The sequence below is a fragment of the Equus przewalskii genome, chromosome 8, assembly GCF_037783145.1.
Source record: "Equus przewalskii isolate Varuska chromosome 8, EquPr2, whole genome shotgun sequence".
NCBI lineage: Eukaryota > Metazoa > Chordata > Mammalia > Perissodactyla > Equidae > Equus > Equus przewalskii.
In genome coordinates, this window is record NC_091838.1 from 42,428,558 (window position 1) to 42,446,221 (window position 17,664).

Below are 17,664 nucleotides of genomic sequence, written 5' to 3' on the forward strand. Positions count from 1 at the left end.
TCTTGCAAAACTGGATTTCCAGTGGTTGTAATAAAAAGTACTATGCAAAAAGCATAGTGGAACAGGAAATGATACTGGCAGTGTTCAAGCTGATTCCAAGGTTTTGAAACCATGCAGTGTCCACAGTTACTAGTGCTTATGACATAAATTCTTATTTGTTTGGACCTAACTGCTTAACAAATGGAAGTATTAGGCATTTCTTTTGGTCTAGGTGTGCTGTGAAAAATTACTGAAACACTATAGGACACCATGAGCTGAGAAAGTATTGGGAACATCTGTGGTACAGGCAAGAAATACACTAAAACCTAAAACATTTTATTGTTCATTTTCTACCTAAGAAATTTTGTAAATAGTCATATAAGAAGGGGAAAAAATATATACAAACATACATACAAAGTTTGGATTTTTATTGAAATCTTGAGTCAGGTATCAAACAAAATCTGCTTTCTTCAGATAAAAATATTCTCTCAGATGTCTCCAGATAACTGCTAAGTCTAAATTGGTCCTTCAATGTCTTATTTTATTTTTATTGTCCTCAAGAAATATTCATATACACTTAGGATGTTCCCAAAAGAATGTTTATCGTGTAAAGGACCGTACATGACGACCTCTACCACTGCCTCCACTAACAAACTTTCCTCTTGAGCCTCCACTGCCACTATTTGCACTTGCCCAGGAAGGCCCAAGTCCCCCACGACCTCTGGAAGCACGGTCACGAGGACTTGGTCGGTAGCCTATAAAAGAAAGAATATAGTTTTTAGTTGCAACATCCTTTCCTTTCTCATTATATAAATACTAATCTATAACAGAGCTCACATCAAGACAGGAATTACAGTAGTCCCCCCTTATCTTCAAGGGATACATTCCAAGACCTCCAGTGGATGCTTGAAACTGTAGACAGTACCAAACCCTATATATATAATGCTTTTTTCCTATACATACGTATCTATGATAAAGTTTAATTTATAAATTAGACACAATAGGAGATTAACAATAATAACTTCTCTCTGGCATCTCTGAATTGCCAACATCACTACTCTTACACTTTGGGGTCATTATTAAGTAAAATAATGGTTACTTGAACACAAGCACTGCAATACTATGACAGTCGATCTGATAATTAACCAAGACATCTAGTAAGTGACTAATGGGCAGTAGCATATAGAGCGTGGATACACTGGACAAAGGGATGATTCACATCCCAAGTGAGATGGAATGGGACGACAAGATTGCATCATGCTACTGAGAACAGCACAGCAATTTAAAACCTATGCATTGTTTATTTCTGAATTTTCCATTTAATATTTCTGGACTGTGGTTGACTGCAGGTAACTGAAATCACAGACAGCAAAACCACGAGTAAGGGGGAGCTATTGTATTCTTTGCTCCTTTAAAATCCATGCAAAAATTCTGTGAATGTGCTGACAACCACTAAATTATCCACTTTAAACAGGCAAATTGTATGATATGTGAAAATTATATTTCAAATAAAGTGGTTACAAGAAAATGTGCATTTGAAACCAAAAGCTACTTTCAACCAGAATTCTGGCCTGGACATAATAATGTTTTAGGAAAAAAAAGATTATATGCTTACATATACAAGACAATACTGTAAACAAAAATAGAATATACTCCGTGAGGATATGTTATTAAAATACTTTGGTCAAAAAGGTACCTTAAGGATTGGCTTTCATTATTGAAATATGAAAAAAACATATGACCATGAAACTGCTCAGATTATACACATAGTTTAGGATCTAAAATTTTGACCAGTTCTGGGGCCAGCCTGTGGCCAAGTGGTTAAGTTCGCACACTCCACTTCCACAGCCCAGGGTTTCGCCAGTTCGAATCCTGGGCGTAGACATGGCATCACTCATCAGGCCATGCTGAGGCGGCATCCCACACGCCACAACTAGAAGGACCCACAACTAATAATACACAACTATGTACCGGGGCCTTTGGGGAGAAAAAGGAAAAATAAAATCTTAAAAAAAAAATTAAAATAAATAAATAAATAAATAAAATAAAATTTTGACCATTTCTATAGAAGATGTACATTGGGCACTCATTCACAGATATAACATTAAATTGCCTCTAGAATTATAAGTCTACATTCTAAAATATTCTCTCCCAGAATGAGACTATACCATATTCAATAATTTGAAAAGGAGGATTTGCCTCCCTCTCTCAGCAGTGTCAAGTAGAAGGATGTATACCTGTAGAACTAAGCGGTCGTAATGGTGGAAGAGGGCCCCTATTAAAATTGCTCTGGCCTCCGCGACTTTCATTGTAAGTTCCTCGAGGAGTATTCTGAGCACTCCAACTGGAGCCTCTTGTTCCCTCCCGACGACTGTAGTTTCCTAAACACAGGCAATACAATCAAAAATCTAGTTTCATCACAACTTCAACTAGATTAAGGAAGATTTGGCAGGTTTTCCTTAATCTTCAAAAGTAACGGAAGAGAAAGTATGAAATCCTATAAACGAAATATACTATGGAGTGGCAGAAGCATACGTGGTTAGGACTAGATTTTCTGGAACCAGACTGCCAGGGTTCAAATACTGGTTCTGCCACTTACATTATGTGTTCTGGTCAGCTGATGGAGTTTTCTCTTCTGTAAAGTGGGGGTACTAACAGAACCTACCTGATGGGGTTGATGTGAGAGTACTATATGTGAAGTGCTTATAATAGTTCCTAATACAGTTACATAAGTGTTTGTTACTAATGTAAACTCTTATTCTCTTTCATTCCCACCCTTCTAACTCAGTAGCAGGAAAACATGTCATCAATCCCCTAGTGAAGTATAATTTCTATATGTACACTCAGAGTTTCTAAAACTTTGAGACAATTTAAAACAGATTAAATATAACATTAGGAAGCAAGTAGATAAAAGAATCAATGGTGAACTACACAGAACAATCCTAAGGAAAGTGTTGATAAGCCCAGTTGTGAAAATAATGTATGGATATTATTCAGAAAAGATAAACACAATTTGCAACGTAAAAAGGAAAAAAATAAGGCAAGACTTCTAAACTCATCACGAAATGTGCAATTAATCAAAGATTAACGTGAAACAAGATGTTTTCTATCCAATAAAGTACTCCACAAATAGTACTTTTGGTCTAGAGGCAGCTTAACTGCAGTAACAGAAAAATACTTATCTGAATCATTTCCATCTAAATCACTTCTATTCAATATTCTAATATTCTAACCCATTAGAAAACATACATTAAGTAGTCACCTTTTGAAGCAGGTGGTGTGAAAAATCTGTTCTGACTGTGAAAGGCACCCCGTCCTCCTCTATTGCCTGAAAATCCACCACGAGAAGAAATCTTCTGGGATACTTTGAGTGGCCGTTTTGGTGGGGGTATTCCATCTTGAGGGACCACTTCTTTACTTTCAGCTGCAACAAAGTCATCCACATGCATAGATGGTGGTCTGCTTGTGTTCTGTTTTCTCTGACGAAAAATATCATGGGGTCGTATACCTTGTCCAAATCCTCCCCTGCCCCTTCCTCTTGGTGGTGGCACAACATGAGCTCGTTTGGCAGGTTCAATGTATTCAGATTTTCCACTATTAAAACAAAGATATTCCATGAAAACTTTTTATTTTTTTCATATTTCCAATGAAAACCTAAGTCAATCCTTGCAATAATGAAAACTACATTTAAATTATTTCTTATTCCAATTGTGTTAACTTTGCAAATACCTCTATTACTTTCCAGGGAACTACAACAAAAGCAGCTAAGAATGGTTCTCACATTTACTGGTATGACTAACAATTATTTAAAATAATCTAGTTCACCTCTTGTTTAAGTCTTCCAAACTCTCATAAAGTAGAACAAAATAACAAATGTACGGGGTATGTCTTGGCCAAATTACTATCTTTTAAACAAATTCCAAACAATATTCATGATTGAATTATGTCAATTTCCTTTTAATAGTCATGTCTCTATCTTAAATTACATTAAAATAAATAAGCTTACATGACCACAATCAAGATCTTCAGTAGAATAAATTTTACCTTGAAGTTATAAAGGTCTCATGCTTGTGTTTCCCAAGTTTGAATCCTTTAGTAGTCTTGGTTCTCCCTGGAGATGATGGTTCTGACAAAAAGGAGCGCTCTAATTCTGAATGCAAGTCAAAGTCACTACAGCATTTTTCAGACAGCTCAATTAAGTCAACCTTTACCTGCAGTCATGAAAATGAAACAAAATGAAAAATACACCTTAAATATAACTATTAATGTAACATTTAATTACAGAAATTCTTATTTCGTATAAATTATATCTGTCATATAAATTATAGATCTGCCTCTTTCTCTCATCTTTTAAAAAAACAACATCATTAGTAGTCAAAAAAAAGTCTTAGGAATTCAGCTGCTTGTGGGATGAAGGATGGTATTCCTCCTCAAAGAAGAGGTGTTAATCTGGGAGACCTCTGCTGCCTGACAAGGGATTTCTGAATATAAATTAACAACGTAGTATCTCCAGAACTTTTCCAAAAGAATCTGAAAATAACATACTCTGCAAGCCCTTGTATAGTCAACATGACTATTATAAAAGGATTTTGTGCCACAGATCTCAAAGTTCTATGCATTTAATGAAGTTCTGACCTAAGGTTACTTTCAAAGAAATGAAAATTACATTTACTTATTAGCTTTTATTCAAATTTATCAAACCTAAAAGACCTAAAATTTCCCTAAACCACGTAAGGTCAAGATCCTCACTGCAATTCAAGATAAAGTTATTAAAAAAGAACAACTTCTAACACAAATATTTTAGACCTGTGATGCCAAATATGGTAGGCCACTAACCACACATGCCTATTTAAAATTAAGTCAAAATAAAATTCAGCTCATTAGTGACACTAGCAACATTTCATTGCTCAAAAGTCACATGAGGTTAGCAGGGCAAAGAATATTTCCATCACTGCATAATGTTCTATTGGATAGCGCGGCTCTGAAGAGACTGAACAATTTACACTAAAAAAGAAATGAATTCTCTTGTTTTTTATTTTCTTCTTCTTCTTCTTCTCCCCAAAGTCCCCTAGTACATAGTTGCATATTCTAGTTGTAGGTCCTTCTGTTTGTGCTATGTGGGATGCCACATGAGCATGGTCTGACGAGTGGTGCCATGTCCATGCCCAGGATCAGAGCCAGTGAAACCCTGGGCCGCAGAAGCAGAGCATGCACATTTAACCACTAGGCCACAGGGCCAGCAGAAATGAATTCTTTAATGCAATTTTAATTGAATGTTATGTGATACTTTAAAGAAAGACAAGGAGCCCTCAATACGCTAAATACACCTTAAAGGTGAAGTAAATCATTCTTTTCCTTTTATTGCACATGGTGAAAACTAGCATTTTTTGGTCCAGCGAATATCCAAATACATATTTATTTCTTTGATCAAGGAAAAAAACCAATATATGGTACAATAAGATGTGGCTAAAATCATCCTCCCTAATACATCTCTGAGAAGCATAAAACAGACTGCGCTGAATTTTAAATCTTTAACTGCACTCTTACCTACTCAGCATTATGTTTAAGAATGTCAATTCCCATTCACACTACATTATTTTAATAAATATATTCCTTACAGTTCCCCAAATTAAGAGCAGATACCATAACACCATTCCTCTCCTTAAACCCAAATACAAGAATGAATTGTAATTTTATGCAATACTTTATTCTATACGCTATAAACATAAGAAAACAGAGTGCTTCAGAGTACTTATACAAAAAATGTAATTTTCCCCTGAAGTCTCATTCTCAAATATACAGCTCACTAACTAGAAAGAAGCAAAACAGGTACCATAAAGAACTGAGAGACCTGGACACCATTAAGTGGGTGACTGAAATAAAAATAATGAAGTACTGATCCCCAAGAGAATTTTAACAGTCATATAACATGTAACCTATTTTAGTGCTGACAACACACAAAGAAACAAAAAAATCAACAATGTTTCTCTAAATATTTAGTAATAAAATTACTTATACCAAATCCAGATCTGTATCAATCTCTTCAGCCTGAAATGGAGTGAACCACATAGATTTCAACTGATCATCCATGACATCAGCTAGCACATATGCAGTCCTAGAACAGGAAAAGTATTTGGTAAAAAGCAGAATTCCAAAATCAAATGTTTTAGCCTATCTTCTAATTAAAATCCGTGGAAGGTACAATTAAAAATGTTACCCTCTAAAGTATTAGTAAAATCAGCACTTAAAAAGACTCCTTCAAAAAAGCTATTTAAGAATTAAGTATCCCTAAAAACCAATAACAGAAACTTTTAATAAAATAAAACAGAGCCCCGGTTTTATTTCCAAAAAGTCAAGTTTACTACATTGTGCCAATGTGTACAGAAACTGTCCATATTTAATTTTTCTAAATTTAGAGAATAATTCCATCACATTGAAGAGTCAGTATGCTCCAAAAGTATACTGCTCCAAAGATCAAGAGGCATATATCCTTTAGACCAGGGATCAGTAAACTATGGCCCCCACTCTACTGGCCTGTTTTCATTCAGCCTATTAGATAGGAATGGTTTGTATATTTTAAAAGTTTTTTTAAAAACCAAAGAAACAACAAAAAGTTACAGAAGAATATGCAACAGAGGTTGAATGTGGCCTGCAAAGCCTAGAATTTTTACTATCTGGCCTTTTACAGAAAAATAGTTTGTTGGCTCTCTAGACCCCAGCCATTAAATATACAATATCTACTCAACCACAAAAGATTGCTTATTTTACCTATTATTAAACAGATTCTGGAGAGATTCTGGAGCTGACAGTACTGGTTCTACATCCTGGTCACCAAGAGGTAAAGGATCACCTGATGACTCCAGCATTTGCTTAAGTCCAACTACATTGTCCAACAAAGAATCTAGATTGTCATCATCTTTCGAATGTTCCTAGACACAAACAAAAGCAGAACAAGAAGCTGCAGGTAAAATCTGAACATTTATGCCCATAATCTACTGACCATTTAGTAGAAAAGGCTGTATTATTTCATTTATTAAGAAATTTGGAGCACCATCAAGAAATTACCAACTTAACGTTAAACATATTAAAATAAAACAACACCAAAAATACTTGTCATTTTATTTCTAAAGAATGGTAGCAGGGGGCCCCCTGCATCCAAACAATAGACACTTGAAAAATTACTGCCTTCATTTACTCCTTAAGATTCATAACAGTATGGAGGACTTCATCCAAATTATTAATTCAAAGAGTTATTTCAAACAGTATAAATACCCAAATGAGGGTTCACTATTTAAAAAGGTCACCACAAAAAATGTGTACTAGCCAAAATTGAGAAGAAAATATGTCTTGGAAATGAGCTGTTTCTGTTTTTGTTTTTCTTTTTTTACCAAAACAAGCTTCTCTAGTTCAAGGAACAAATTTTCTGGACTTTCTTCTTTGCTTTGTAGAAGCTGTTTTAACTCTGCAGCATTAATACTCATCGTCCGTGATGGATGAGCTCCCTCTACTTCCATGAGACCACTATCATCTCCACAACAGCCCTGTAAATGTCACACACAAGTTAAATTTAAGAGCAGAGACATTTGCAAAGATGCTTCCAAACTTATTCAGATATTTAAGCCATTTGCTGCAATCTTCCTCTCAATGTTTTGGTTTTATATCAGTACAAATGGCTAGTTTTAAGTCAGCTCAAAGATGAAATAAGTTTTCTTTGCGTAATACTCACAAATTAAATAGATAAATACAAGTATTCAATTCACTGGCACCAAGATTTCTCAACAAAAATATGTAATGGCAAATACACTGGCACTTGCAGAACACGCAATATACTGATTGATACTCAAGAGTTAATAAAATGCCTGCTATAACAAAGAACTGCTAGAATCTGAATTTACCTTTCTGGAGAAAAGGCAAACAACTAAAGAAAACAGTAACTATCATATTTAAGACTATATTCTGTCATGTAGAAAAATTAATATTTTCTGCTTTAAAAAGTATGCCACATAATAAAATGAATTTTGGAGAGATAATTATTCAACACTAGAAAATTCATCCAGTAAAACAAATGTTGGCTCATGACAATAAATCCATCCATGTTGTCACATATGAAAAAACACTGAAGTAGTTTCAGATCTACAGAACACAGCCCTGTTTTAGATGGCTCAAAATGAAAAAGGTTCCTCAGGAGACTATACTCACCAATCCAGATGTAGGACTTAGTATCTTTAAGTAGACATTAACAATTAAAATTTTGTTTGGAGTTCCTATTATTTGCCCCATAACTAGACACATTTCAATGAAAATTATAGATTCTTAATAGATTCCTGCTCAGACTGATACTGTGCCTGAAGCATGCTTGTTCCTTTCAAAAACCACTAGACTGAGGAAGTCACTTATATTACGTTAAGGAAGAGGGCATACAGTTTTAATGAGAAATTCAATAAACCATTATGTCTACAAGGGGTTTATTTGCTCTGAGATGAGGGTGAAGGGTAGGTTGATGATGAAACATCTAGCGTATGTTTCATCAAAGAAAAAAATTAAGGTAAATGAGTTAAAAATAATCAGAATGCACTGACAGAAACAGCCTGTGAAGAATTCTCTTTAAAGGAACTCTCCTCTAAATGATGATAAAATAAACAAATCAATGGACTAAACATATTTTATAGAAATAAGTATATTAACCAGATTACAAATTATCAAGGCATCTATCTGGCTTCTTTCCTCACTCCTACTTCCTCATACCACTTTCACTGAGAGAAGGGAAGTTTAGTATAGCTGAATCAGAAAGTATTACAATGACTATTATTTTTAAAGGTCAGAGAAAACACACCAAAGTAATCAGTTAAAAAACAAGAGATGAGGATAACTTATGTCCACGCAAAAACCTGCACATGATGTTTATAGCAGCTTTGTTCATAACTGCCAAAACTTAGAAGGAACCAGGATGCTCTTCACTAAATGAATGGATAAATAAAATGTAGTACTGTCCAGACACTGGAATATTATTCAGCACTAAAAAGAAATGAGCTATCAAGCCATGAAAAGATATGGAAGACTTACTCTATACTATATGATTCCAATTACATAACAGTCTAGAAAAGGCAAAACTATGGAGACAGTGAAAAGATCAGTTGTTGCAGAGGTTGGGGGAAAGGATAATAGGTGAAACACAGCAGTTTTCAGGGTACTAAAACTATTCTGTGGAACACTATAATGGTGGATACATTCGTCAAAATGCACAGAATGTTCAATACCAAGAGTGAATCGTATTGTAAACCATGGACTTTGATATGAATTATGATAATAATGTGTCAATGTAAATTCATCAATTGTAACCAACATACCAATCTGGTGCAGGTTGGTAGGTCAATAGTGGGAGAGATTGTGTGATAGTAGGGGAGGCTGCGCATGGTGTGGGAGGCAAGGGATATCTGGGAACTTTCTGTACCTTCCACACAATTCTGCAGTCAACTTAAAACTGCTCTAAAAAAATAAAATCTATTTAAAAAAGAAGATTGTTGGGGAGAATGATAAAAAACTATATAAACTAATTAAAATATATGGAATGATACAAAATTTTCATCTCTCTATATTATCTTTCTTTTCATTATTATAAACAGAAATAGTTTTGAACAAAATTAAATGCCTTTTAAATCCTAATCCAGTTACTTGTTACTAAAAGCAGTCTTAGAAAATCTAGGGTCAAATTTAGCAAATTTGAAGGTTTTCTACATACATACGACTGTGAACAGTAAGAACAAATTTTTAGGGGCCAGCCCCGTGGCCGAGTGGATAAGTTCACGTGCTCCGCTCCGGCAGCCCAGGGTTTCGCCAGTTCGGATCCTGGGCGCAGACATGGCCCCTCTCACAAGGCCATGTTGAGGCGGCATCCCACATGCCACAACTAGAAGGACACACAACTAAAATATAGAACTATGTACTGGGGGGATTTGGGGAGAAAAAGCAGAAAAAAAAGAAAAGAAAAAGAATTCTTAAGAAGATTCTTTAAACTATAATCTACAAAGTTATTTCAAGAAAATAAAAATTCTACCAAATTTATGATAACATTTTAAATCTCCTTCTTCATTTGTAAAACACTTCAGCTATTAAATTATACAAGACACTGTACAAATACTCTAAGAAAATCTAGTAAGACATGGTCTCTGACCTGAGTGACCTAATATTCAGAAAGTGGGGTGGGAATAGCCATATATAATAAATGATCTACAAAAAGAAATCCAACAACATGCTGCAATGTGTACAGAAAGAAAAGTAATCTCAAAAGGCTTCACAATTTAGGATGCATTAAAACAGACACTATGAACAAATTATAGTTTGATCAAAAAAAAGTGAGAGACACAGACACCAACAAACTAAGAGAAGCATGGCCAAGGAGAGATGGATAAGTAGATGAGATTTATGAATGATGGCATAGTATAAAATGCTTTCTAAGAGAGAAGCGGTTGCAAAGATAGCCTTTTGGCCATACAGTGAATGATCTTGAACACCATGCTAAAAAGTTTGGAACTTATTTTACAGTTACCAAAAGTTATTTTAGGGTGCAGGCACACGATCTGATGTCCACTTCCAGAAGGTATGAACTCACATAGAACTATTCAGAAGGTATCACAGAAGTAAATGTTTGGAAGGACACTGGAAAGAAAGCTGATCTAAATCTAATACTATGTAAGAAAATATCAATAAAAACATAAGAATTATAAAAAAAGAAACTAAATATAAATTCTAGAGTGGAAAAGTACAACTGAAATGAAAACTTCACTAGAGGGACTCAACAACAGATTTGAGCTGGCAAAAGAAAGAATCAGTGACCTTGAAGACAGGTCAACTGACAATATTCATTTTAAGGAACAGAAAGAAAAAAGAATGAAGAACCATGTACACAGCCTCAGATACCTGTGAGGTACTATGAGGAGCACCAACATATGCATAATAAGAGACCCAGAAAGAGACAAAGAGTAAGAAAGGATATCTGAAGAAATAATGGCTGAAAACTTTCCAAATCTAATGAAAAACATTAATCTAGACTTCTAAGAGAATCAACAAACTCCAAGTAGAATAAACTCAGAGACAGCCACACTTAGACACACCATGATCAAACTGTTAAGTGTCAAAGACAAAGAAAGAATCTTGAAAGCAGCAAGAGAGAAGTGACTCAACTAATAAAAACGGTCCTCAATAAGATTAAAAACTGATTTGTCATTAGAAACCATAAAAGCCAGAATGTAGTAGAAAGATATATTCAAAGGGCTGAAAGACAAACACTATCAACCAAGAATTCTACAACTGACAAAAGTAATCTTCAAAAATGAGGAAGAAATAAAGACAAGACCAGATTTTTTAAAGAAAAGGAGAAAGAGAAAATTTGTCACTAGCAGATCTTCTCTACAAAAAATACTGAAGGAAGTCTTTCAGGCTGACCTGAAAGGACAATAGACAATAACTTGAACCTTCATGAAAAAATAGTGTCAGTAAAGGTTATCTACCTAGGCAAAAGGCAGTATAAACATATTTTGCTTATAATTCTTTTCTTCTCTTATCTGAATTAAAAGACAATGGAGTAAAGCAATAATGATAAAACTGTGTGGATGGGCTCATAATGTATAAAAATGTAAGTCATGGGGCCGACCCTTTGGTGTAGTGGTTAAATTCGCACACTCCCCTTCAGTGACCCAAGTTTGCGGGTTCAGATCCCAGGTGCAGACCTACAGACTGCTCATGAAGCGACACTGAGGTGACATCCCACATACAAAATGGAAGAAGATTGGCATAGATGTTAGCCCAGGGACAATCTTCCTCAAGCAAAAAAAGGAAGATTGGCAACAGATGTTAGCTCAGGGCCAATCTTCCTCACACACACACACACAAAGTAAATGATATGACAACAGCACAAATGAAGGGGAAGGGAACAAAGCCATACTGTAGCAGTTTTTTGTATACTATTGAAATTCTGTTGGTATTAACCTGAACTAGATTTTTTTGAGATAATATTGATTTATAACATGATATGAATGCAAGTGTACATCATTATATTTTGACTTCTGTATAGATTACATTGTGTTAACCACCAAAAGTCTAGTCGCCATCTGTCCACCATACAAATGTGCCCCTTTACCCCTTTCGCCCTCCCCCCATCTCCTTTCCCCTCTGGCAACCACCAATCTGTTCTCTTGAACTAGACTGTATTAAATTAAGGTGTTAATTGCAGTACTCGGGGCAACCACTAAGAAAATAACTTTAAAAAAAGGTAAAAGAAACAAGGAAATCAAAATGGCACAATAGAAATGACCTGCTTAACACAAAAGACATAATGGAGATAAAGAGAAACAAAAAAGATATATAGAAAGTAAAGAGCAAAACAGCAGACACAAATCCTACCTATCAATAATAATTAAACACAGGTGGACTGAATATACCAATTAAAAGGGAGAAATTGGCAGAATGTAAAAAATAAAACAAAACGGGATCTAATCATACGCTATCTGCAAGAGAGACAGTTTAGACTAAAAGACACAAATAGGTTGAAAGTTAAAAGGTAGAAAAAATACACCATACAAACAGTAACCAAAACAGAGCTGGAGTGGCTATACAGGCATACTTCATTTTATTGTGCTTTGCTTTATTGTGCTATATAGATAATGCGTTTTTCACAAACTGAAGGTTTGTGACAACCTTGCCTCGAGCAAGTCTACCGGCACTGTCTTTCCAACAGCATTGGCTCACTTTGAGTCTCTGTGTCACATTTTGGTAATTCTCACAATACTAAATTTTTAACTATTATTAATATTTATTATGGTGATCTGTGATCACTGATTTTTGATGTTACTACTGTAATTATTTGAGCTGCCACAAACCGTGCCCATATAAGACAGTGAACTTGATAAATGTTGTATGGCTTCTGACTGCTCCACCGACTGACCATCCCTCCAGCTCTGTCCCTCTCCTTGGGCCCCCCTATTCCCTGAGACACAACAACATTGAAATTAGGCCAGTTAATAACCCTACAATGGCCTCTAAGTGTTCAATTAAAAGGAAGAGTCGTACTTCTCTCACTTTAAATCAAAAGGTGGAAATGATTAAGCTTAGCGAGGAAGGCACGTCAAAAGTTGAGACAGACCAAAAGCTAGGCCTCTTGTGCCAAGCAATTAGTCAAACGGTAAATGCAATGGAAAAGTATTTAAAGGATATTAAAAGTACTACTCCAGCGAACACACAAATGATAAGGAAGCAAAACAACTTTATTGCCAATGTAGAGAAAGTTTTAGTGGTCTGGATAGAGAATCAAACCAGCCAGAACATTCCCTTGGGCCAGAGGCTAATTCAGAGCAAGCAAGGCCCTAGCTCTCTTCAACTCCATGAAGGCTGAAAGAGGTGAGAAAGTTGCAGAAAAAAAGTTTGAAGCTAGCAGAGGTTGCTTCATGAGGTTTAAGGAAAAAAGGAATCTCCACAACACAAAAAAGTGCAAGGTGAAGCAGCAAGTGCTGATGTAGAAGCTGCAGCAAGTTATCCAGAAGAGGGTATTTATCCAAAGAACATGAAAACACTAATTCAAAAAGATATATGCACCCCTTTGTTCACTGCAGCATTATTCACAATAGCCAAGACTTGGAAGCAACCTAAGGCCCACCAACAGACAAATGGATAAAGAAATACTACTCAGCCATTAAAAAAGGAGCAATCTCGTCATTTGAGAGAACATGGATGGACCTTGAGGGTATTATGCTACGCAAAAAAAGTCAGAGAAAGAAAATTACTGTATGACTTCACTCATATGTGGAAGATAAACAAACACATAGATAAGGAGAACAGATTGGTGTTATCATAGGGGAAAGGCAGGGAGGTTTGGGGTAAAGGGTTACATGTGTATAGTGATGGATGGCAACTAGACTCTTGGTAGTGAACACCACGCAGTCTATACAGAAGTCAAAACACAATGATGCACACCTGAAATTTACATAATGTTATAAAACAATGTGACCTTAATTAAGAAATAAGTTATCTAGAAGATCTAGTTAAGGTAATTAATGAAGGTGGCTACACTAAACAACAAATTTTCAATGTAGACAAAACAGCCTTATATTGGAAGAAGATGCCCTCTAGGACTTTCATAGCTAGAGAGGAGAAGTCAATGCCTGGCTTCAAAGGACAGGCTGACTCTCTTATTAGGGGCTGGAGACATTAAGTTGAATCCAATGCTCATTACAAAAATCCTTAAGGTCCTTAAGGATTAGTCTAAATCTATTCTGCCTGTGCTCTATAAATTGAATAATAAAGCCTGGATGACAGCACATCTGTTTACAACACAGTTTACAGAATATTTTAAGCCCATTGTTGAGACCTACTGCTCAGGAAAAATGATTCCTTTCAAAATAGTACTGCTCATTGACAATGCACAGTCATTTCATGATTCATGGGAAGAGGTCAAACTATCAACATTAACAGGAGTTTGGAGGAAGTTTATTTCAACCCTCATGGATGACTTTGAGGGTTTCAAGACTTCATTGAAGGAAGTAACGGCAGATGTAGTGGAAACAGCAAGAGAACTAGAATTAGAAGGGAAGCCTGAAGATGTGACTGAATTGCTGCAATCTCATGATAAAATTTGAATGGATAAGGTGTTGCTTCTTATGAAAGAGCAAAGAAAGTGGTTTCTTGAGATAGAATTTAATCCTGGTGAAGATGCTGTGAAGACTGTTGAAATGACAATAAAGGATTTATAATATTACATAAACTTAGTTGTTAAAGCAGCAGCAGAATTTGAGAAGACTGACTCTGATTTTGAAAGAATTTCTACTGTAGGTAAAATGCTATCAAACAGCATCACATGCTACATAGAAATCGTTCACAAAAGGAAGAGTCAATTGATGTGGCAAACTTCATCGTTGTCTTATTTTAAGAAATTGCCACAGCCACTCCAACCTTCAGCAACCACCACCCTGATCAGTCAGTAGCCATCAACATCAAGGCAAGACCCTCCACCAGCAAAAAGATTATGACTCACTGAATGCTTAGATGATGGTTAGTATTTTTTAGCAATAAAGATTTTTGTTTTTGTTTTTGTTTTTACAGAGGAAGATTTGCCCTATGCTAACATCTGTTGTCAATCTTCCTTTTTTTGCTTGAGGAAGACTTGCCCTGAGCTAACATCTGTGCCAATCTTCCTCTATTTTGTATGTAGGTCACCACCATAACATGACTGCTGACAAGTGGTGTAGGTCTGAGCCCAGAAACGGAACCAAAGTGGAGCGCGCCGAACTTAACCACTAGGTCACAGGGCCAGCCGGTCCCTAAAGTATTTTTTAATTAGGGTACATACATTGTTTTTTTAGACATAATGCTATTGCAGACTTAATAGACTATAGTATAGTGTAAACATAACTGTTATATGGACTGGGAAACCAAAAAATTCATGTGACTCGCTTTATTGTGATAAATTTTATTGCAGTGAGCTGGAACCAAACCCGCAATATCTCTGAGTTGTGCCTGTACCCATAAGATAAAATAAACATTTAGATAAAAGTTACTACTAGAGACAAAGAAGGACATTTTATAATAATAAAAGCATCAATCCATCAGGAAGACTAACAATTATGAACATATACACACTTGACAATAGAGCCCCAAGATGCATGAATCAAAAACTGACAGACATAAAGGGAGAAACAGACAACTCAACAATAATAGCTGAATAATAAGCTTCAATAAATTTAAAAGGATTGAAATCACACAAAGTATGCTCTCTGACCACAGTGGAATGGAATAGAAATCAATTATAGAGGAAACTTGAGAAGTTCACAAGTAAGTGGAAATTAAACACTCCTAAATAACCAATGGGCCAAAAAAGAAATCACAAGGAAAATTAGAAAATACTTTGAGATGACAAAAACCAAAACCATGATATACAAACAGCAGAACACAGGGAAACTGATAGTTGAAAATGCCTACATTTAAAAAAAAGAAAAATCTCAAATCAATAACCTAACCTTCCACCTTAAGAAACTAAATCAAAAAGAGTAACCCCAAAGCAAGTAGAAGGAAGGAAATAATAGAGAAGAAATAAGTGAAATAGAGAATAGAAAAGTAATAGAAAAAAAAAATCAAACAGATCAAACTTTGGTTTTTTGAAAAGATCAACAAAACTGACAAACCTTTAGCTAGACTAACCCAAGGGGTGATAAAGAGGAAAGAGAAGACTCAAATTATTAAAATCAAGAATGAAAAAGAGGACATCATTAATAATCTTACAGACACAAAAAAGTTTATAAGAAAATATTATGAACAATTATGTGCCATCAAATTACTAATGTAAAAAGGAACAAATTCCTAAAAAGACACAAACTACTGAAAATGACTCAAGAAGATACAGAAAATCTGAATAGATTTATATCAAGTAAATCAACTGAATTAGCATCAAAAACACTTTTCACAAATAAAAGCCCAGGTCCAGAGGGTTCGCTAGTGAATCCAAATGCTCAAAAAATTAACAACAATCCTTCACAAACTCTCCCAAAAAGTAAAAGGGGAAAGAACAGTTCCCAGCTCACTCTATGAGGCCAGAGAAAGATGTCACAAGAAAAGAAGGTATAGACCAATATTCCTATGAATACAGACTCCAAAATTCCCAATAAAATAAAGCAAACTGAATCAGCAACATAAAAAACAGATTGTGTACCATGACCAAACCGGATTTATCGAAGGAATACAAGGTCAGTTCAACATGTGAAAATCAGTCAATTTAATACACTGTATCAATAAAATACAGAGAAAAATACATGTTCAACTCAATAGACACAGAAAAAGCATTTAACAAAATTCAACAGCCTTTCATGATAAAAAAAGATCCAACCAACCAGGAACAAAAGGCAATTTCTTCAAACTGCTAGACAGCATCTAAGAAAAACCACGGCTAATATTGTATTTAATATTGAAAGATTGAAAGCCTTCTCCCTAAGATCAGGAACAAGACAAAGATGTCCACTCTTGCCACTTCTATTCAATATGTACTGGAAGTTCTTGTGAGAGAAATTAGGCAAGAAAAAGAAATAAAGAGTGTCCAGGTTGAAAAGGAAGAAGTTAGACTATCTCTATTTGTAGATGACATGATCTTGTATATAGAAAATCCTAAGGAAACCACTAAAAAACTATTAGAACTAATAAACAAGATTTCAGCAAGGCTGCAGGACACGCTATCAATACACAAAAGTCAACTGCATTTCTAAACACTAGCAAAGAACAATTTGGAAATGAAATTAAGAAACAATTCCATTTACGACAGCATTTTAAAAAATTCCCAATTTAGAGGCATAAGCTTAATGACAACGGCATAAGACTTGTATACTGAAAACTACAAAATATTGGAGAAATAAATTAGAGATAACTTAAATAAATGGAAAACCATTCTATGTCCATGGATATGAAGACTTAATAGTATCAAGATGATAATACTCCTGAAACTGATCTACAGATTCAATACACTCCCTATCAAAATTCCAGCAGTCTTTTTAGCAGAAATTGACATGCAAACAGAAAAGTAAATTAATGGTTTCCAGGGGCTAGTGGAAAGTGGGGAATGGGGATTTTCTGTTAATGGGTACAGGGCTTCTTTTTGGAGTTATGAAAACATTCTGAAATTAGGTAGCAGTGATGGTTGCAAAATTCTATGAA

At 35.2% G+C, this 17,664-nt stretch overlaps 1 protein-coding gene across 4 annotated transcripts in view; it reads right to left on the reverse strand.

Moving 5' to 3' along the window:
• Nucleotides 1-386: 386 nt before the first annotated feature.
• VIRMA (vir like m6A methyltransferase associated) overlaps nt 387-17,664 on the reverse strand; it is a 67,139-nt gene continuing 49,861 nt past the window's right edge. For 2 of the 4 annotated variants that reach the window (XM_008541308.2, XM_008541311.2), the window contains exons 18-24: nt 7,368-7,520; nt 6,748-6,908; nt 5,998-6,094; nt 4,024-4,190; nt 3,242-3,573; nt 2,217-2,360; nt 387-734 (exon numbers count right to left, since the gene is read on the reverse strand). In XM_008541308.2, the coding sequence (XP_008539530.1) occupies nt 580-734; nt 2,217-2,360; nt 3,242-3,573; nt 4,024-4,190; nt 5,998-6,094; nt 6,748-6,908; nt 7,368-7,520 (1,209 nt within the window). In that variant the 3' untranslated portion in view covers nt 387-579. The remainder of the gene's footprint in view (nt 735-2,216; nt 2,361-3,241; nt 3,574-4,023; nt 4,191-5,997; nt 6,095-6,747; nt 6,909-7,367; nt 7,521-17,664) is intronic. The other 2 variants (XM_008541309.2, XM_070630671.1) reach the window with 1 other exon arrangement.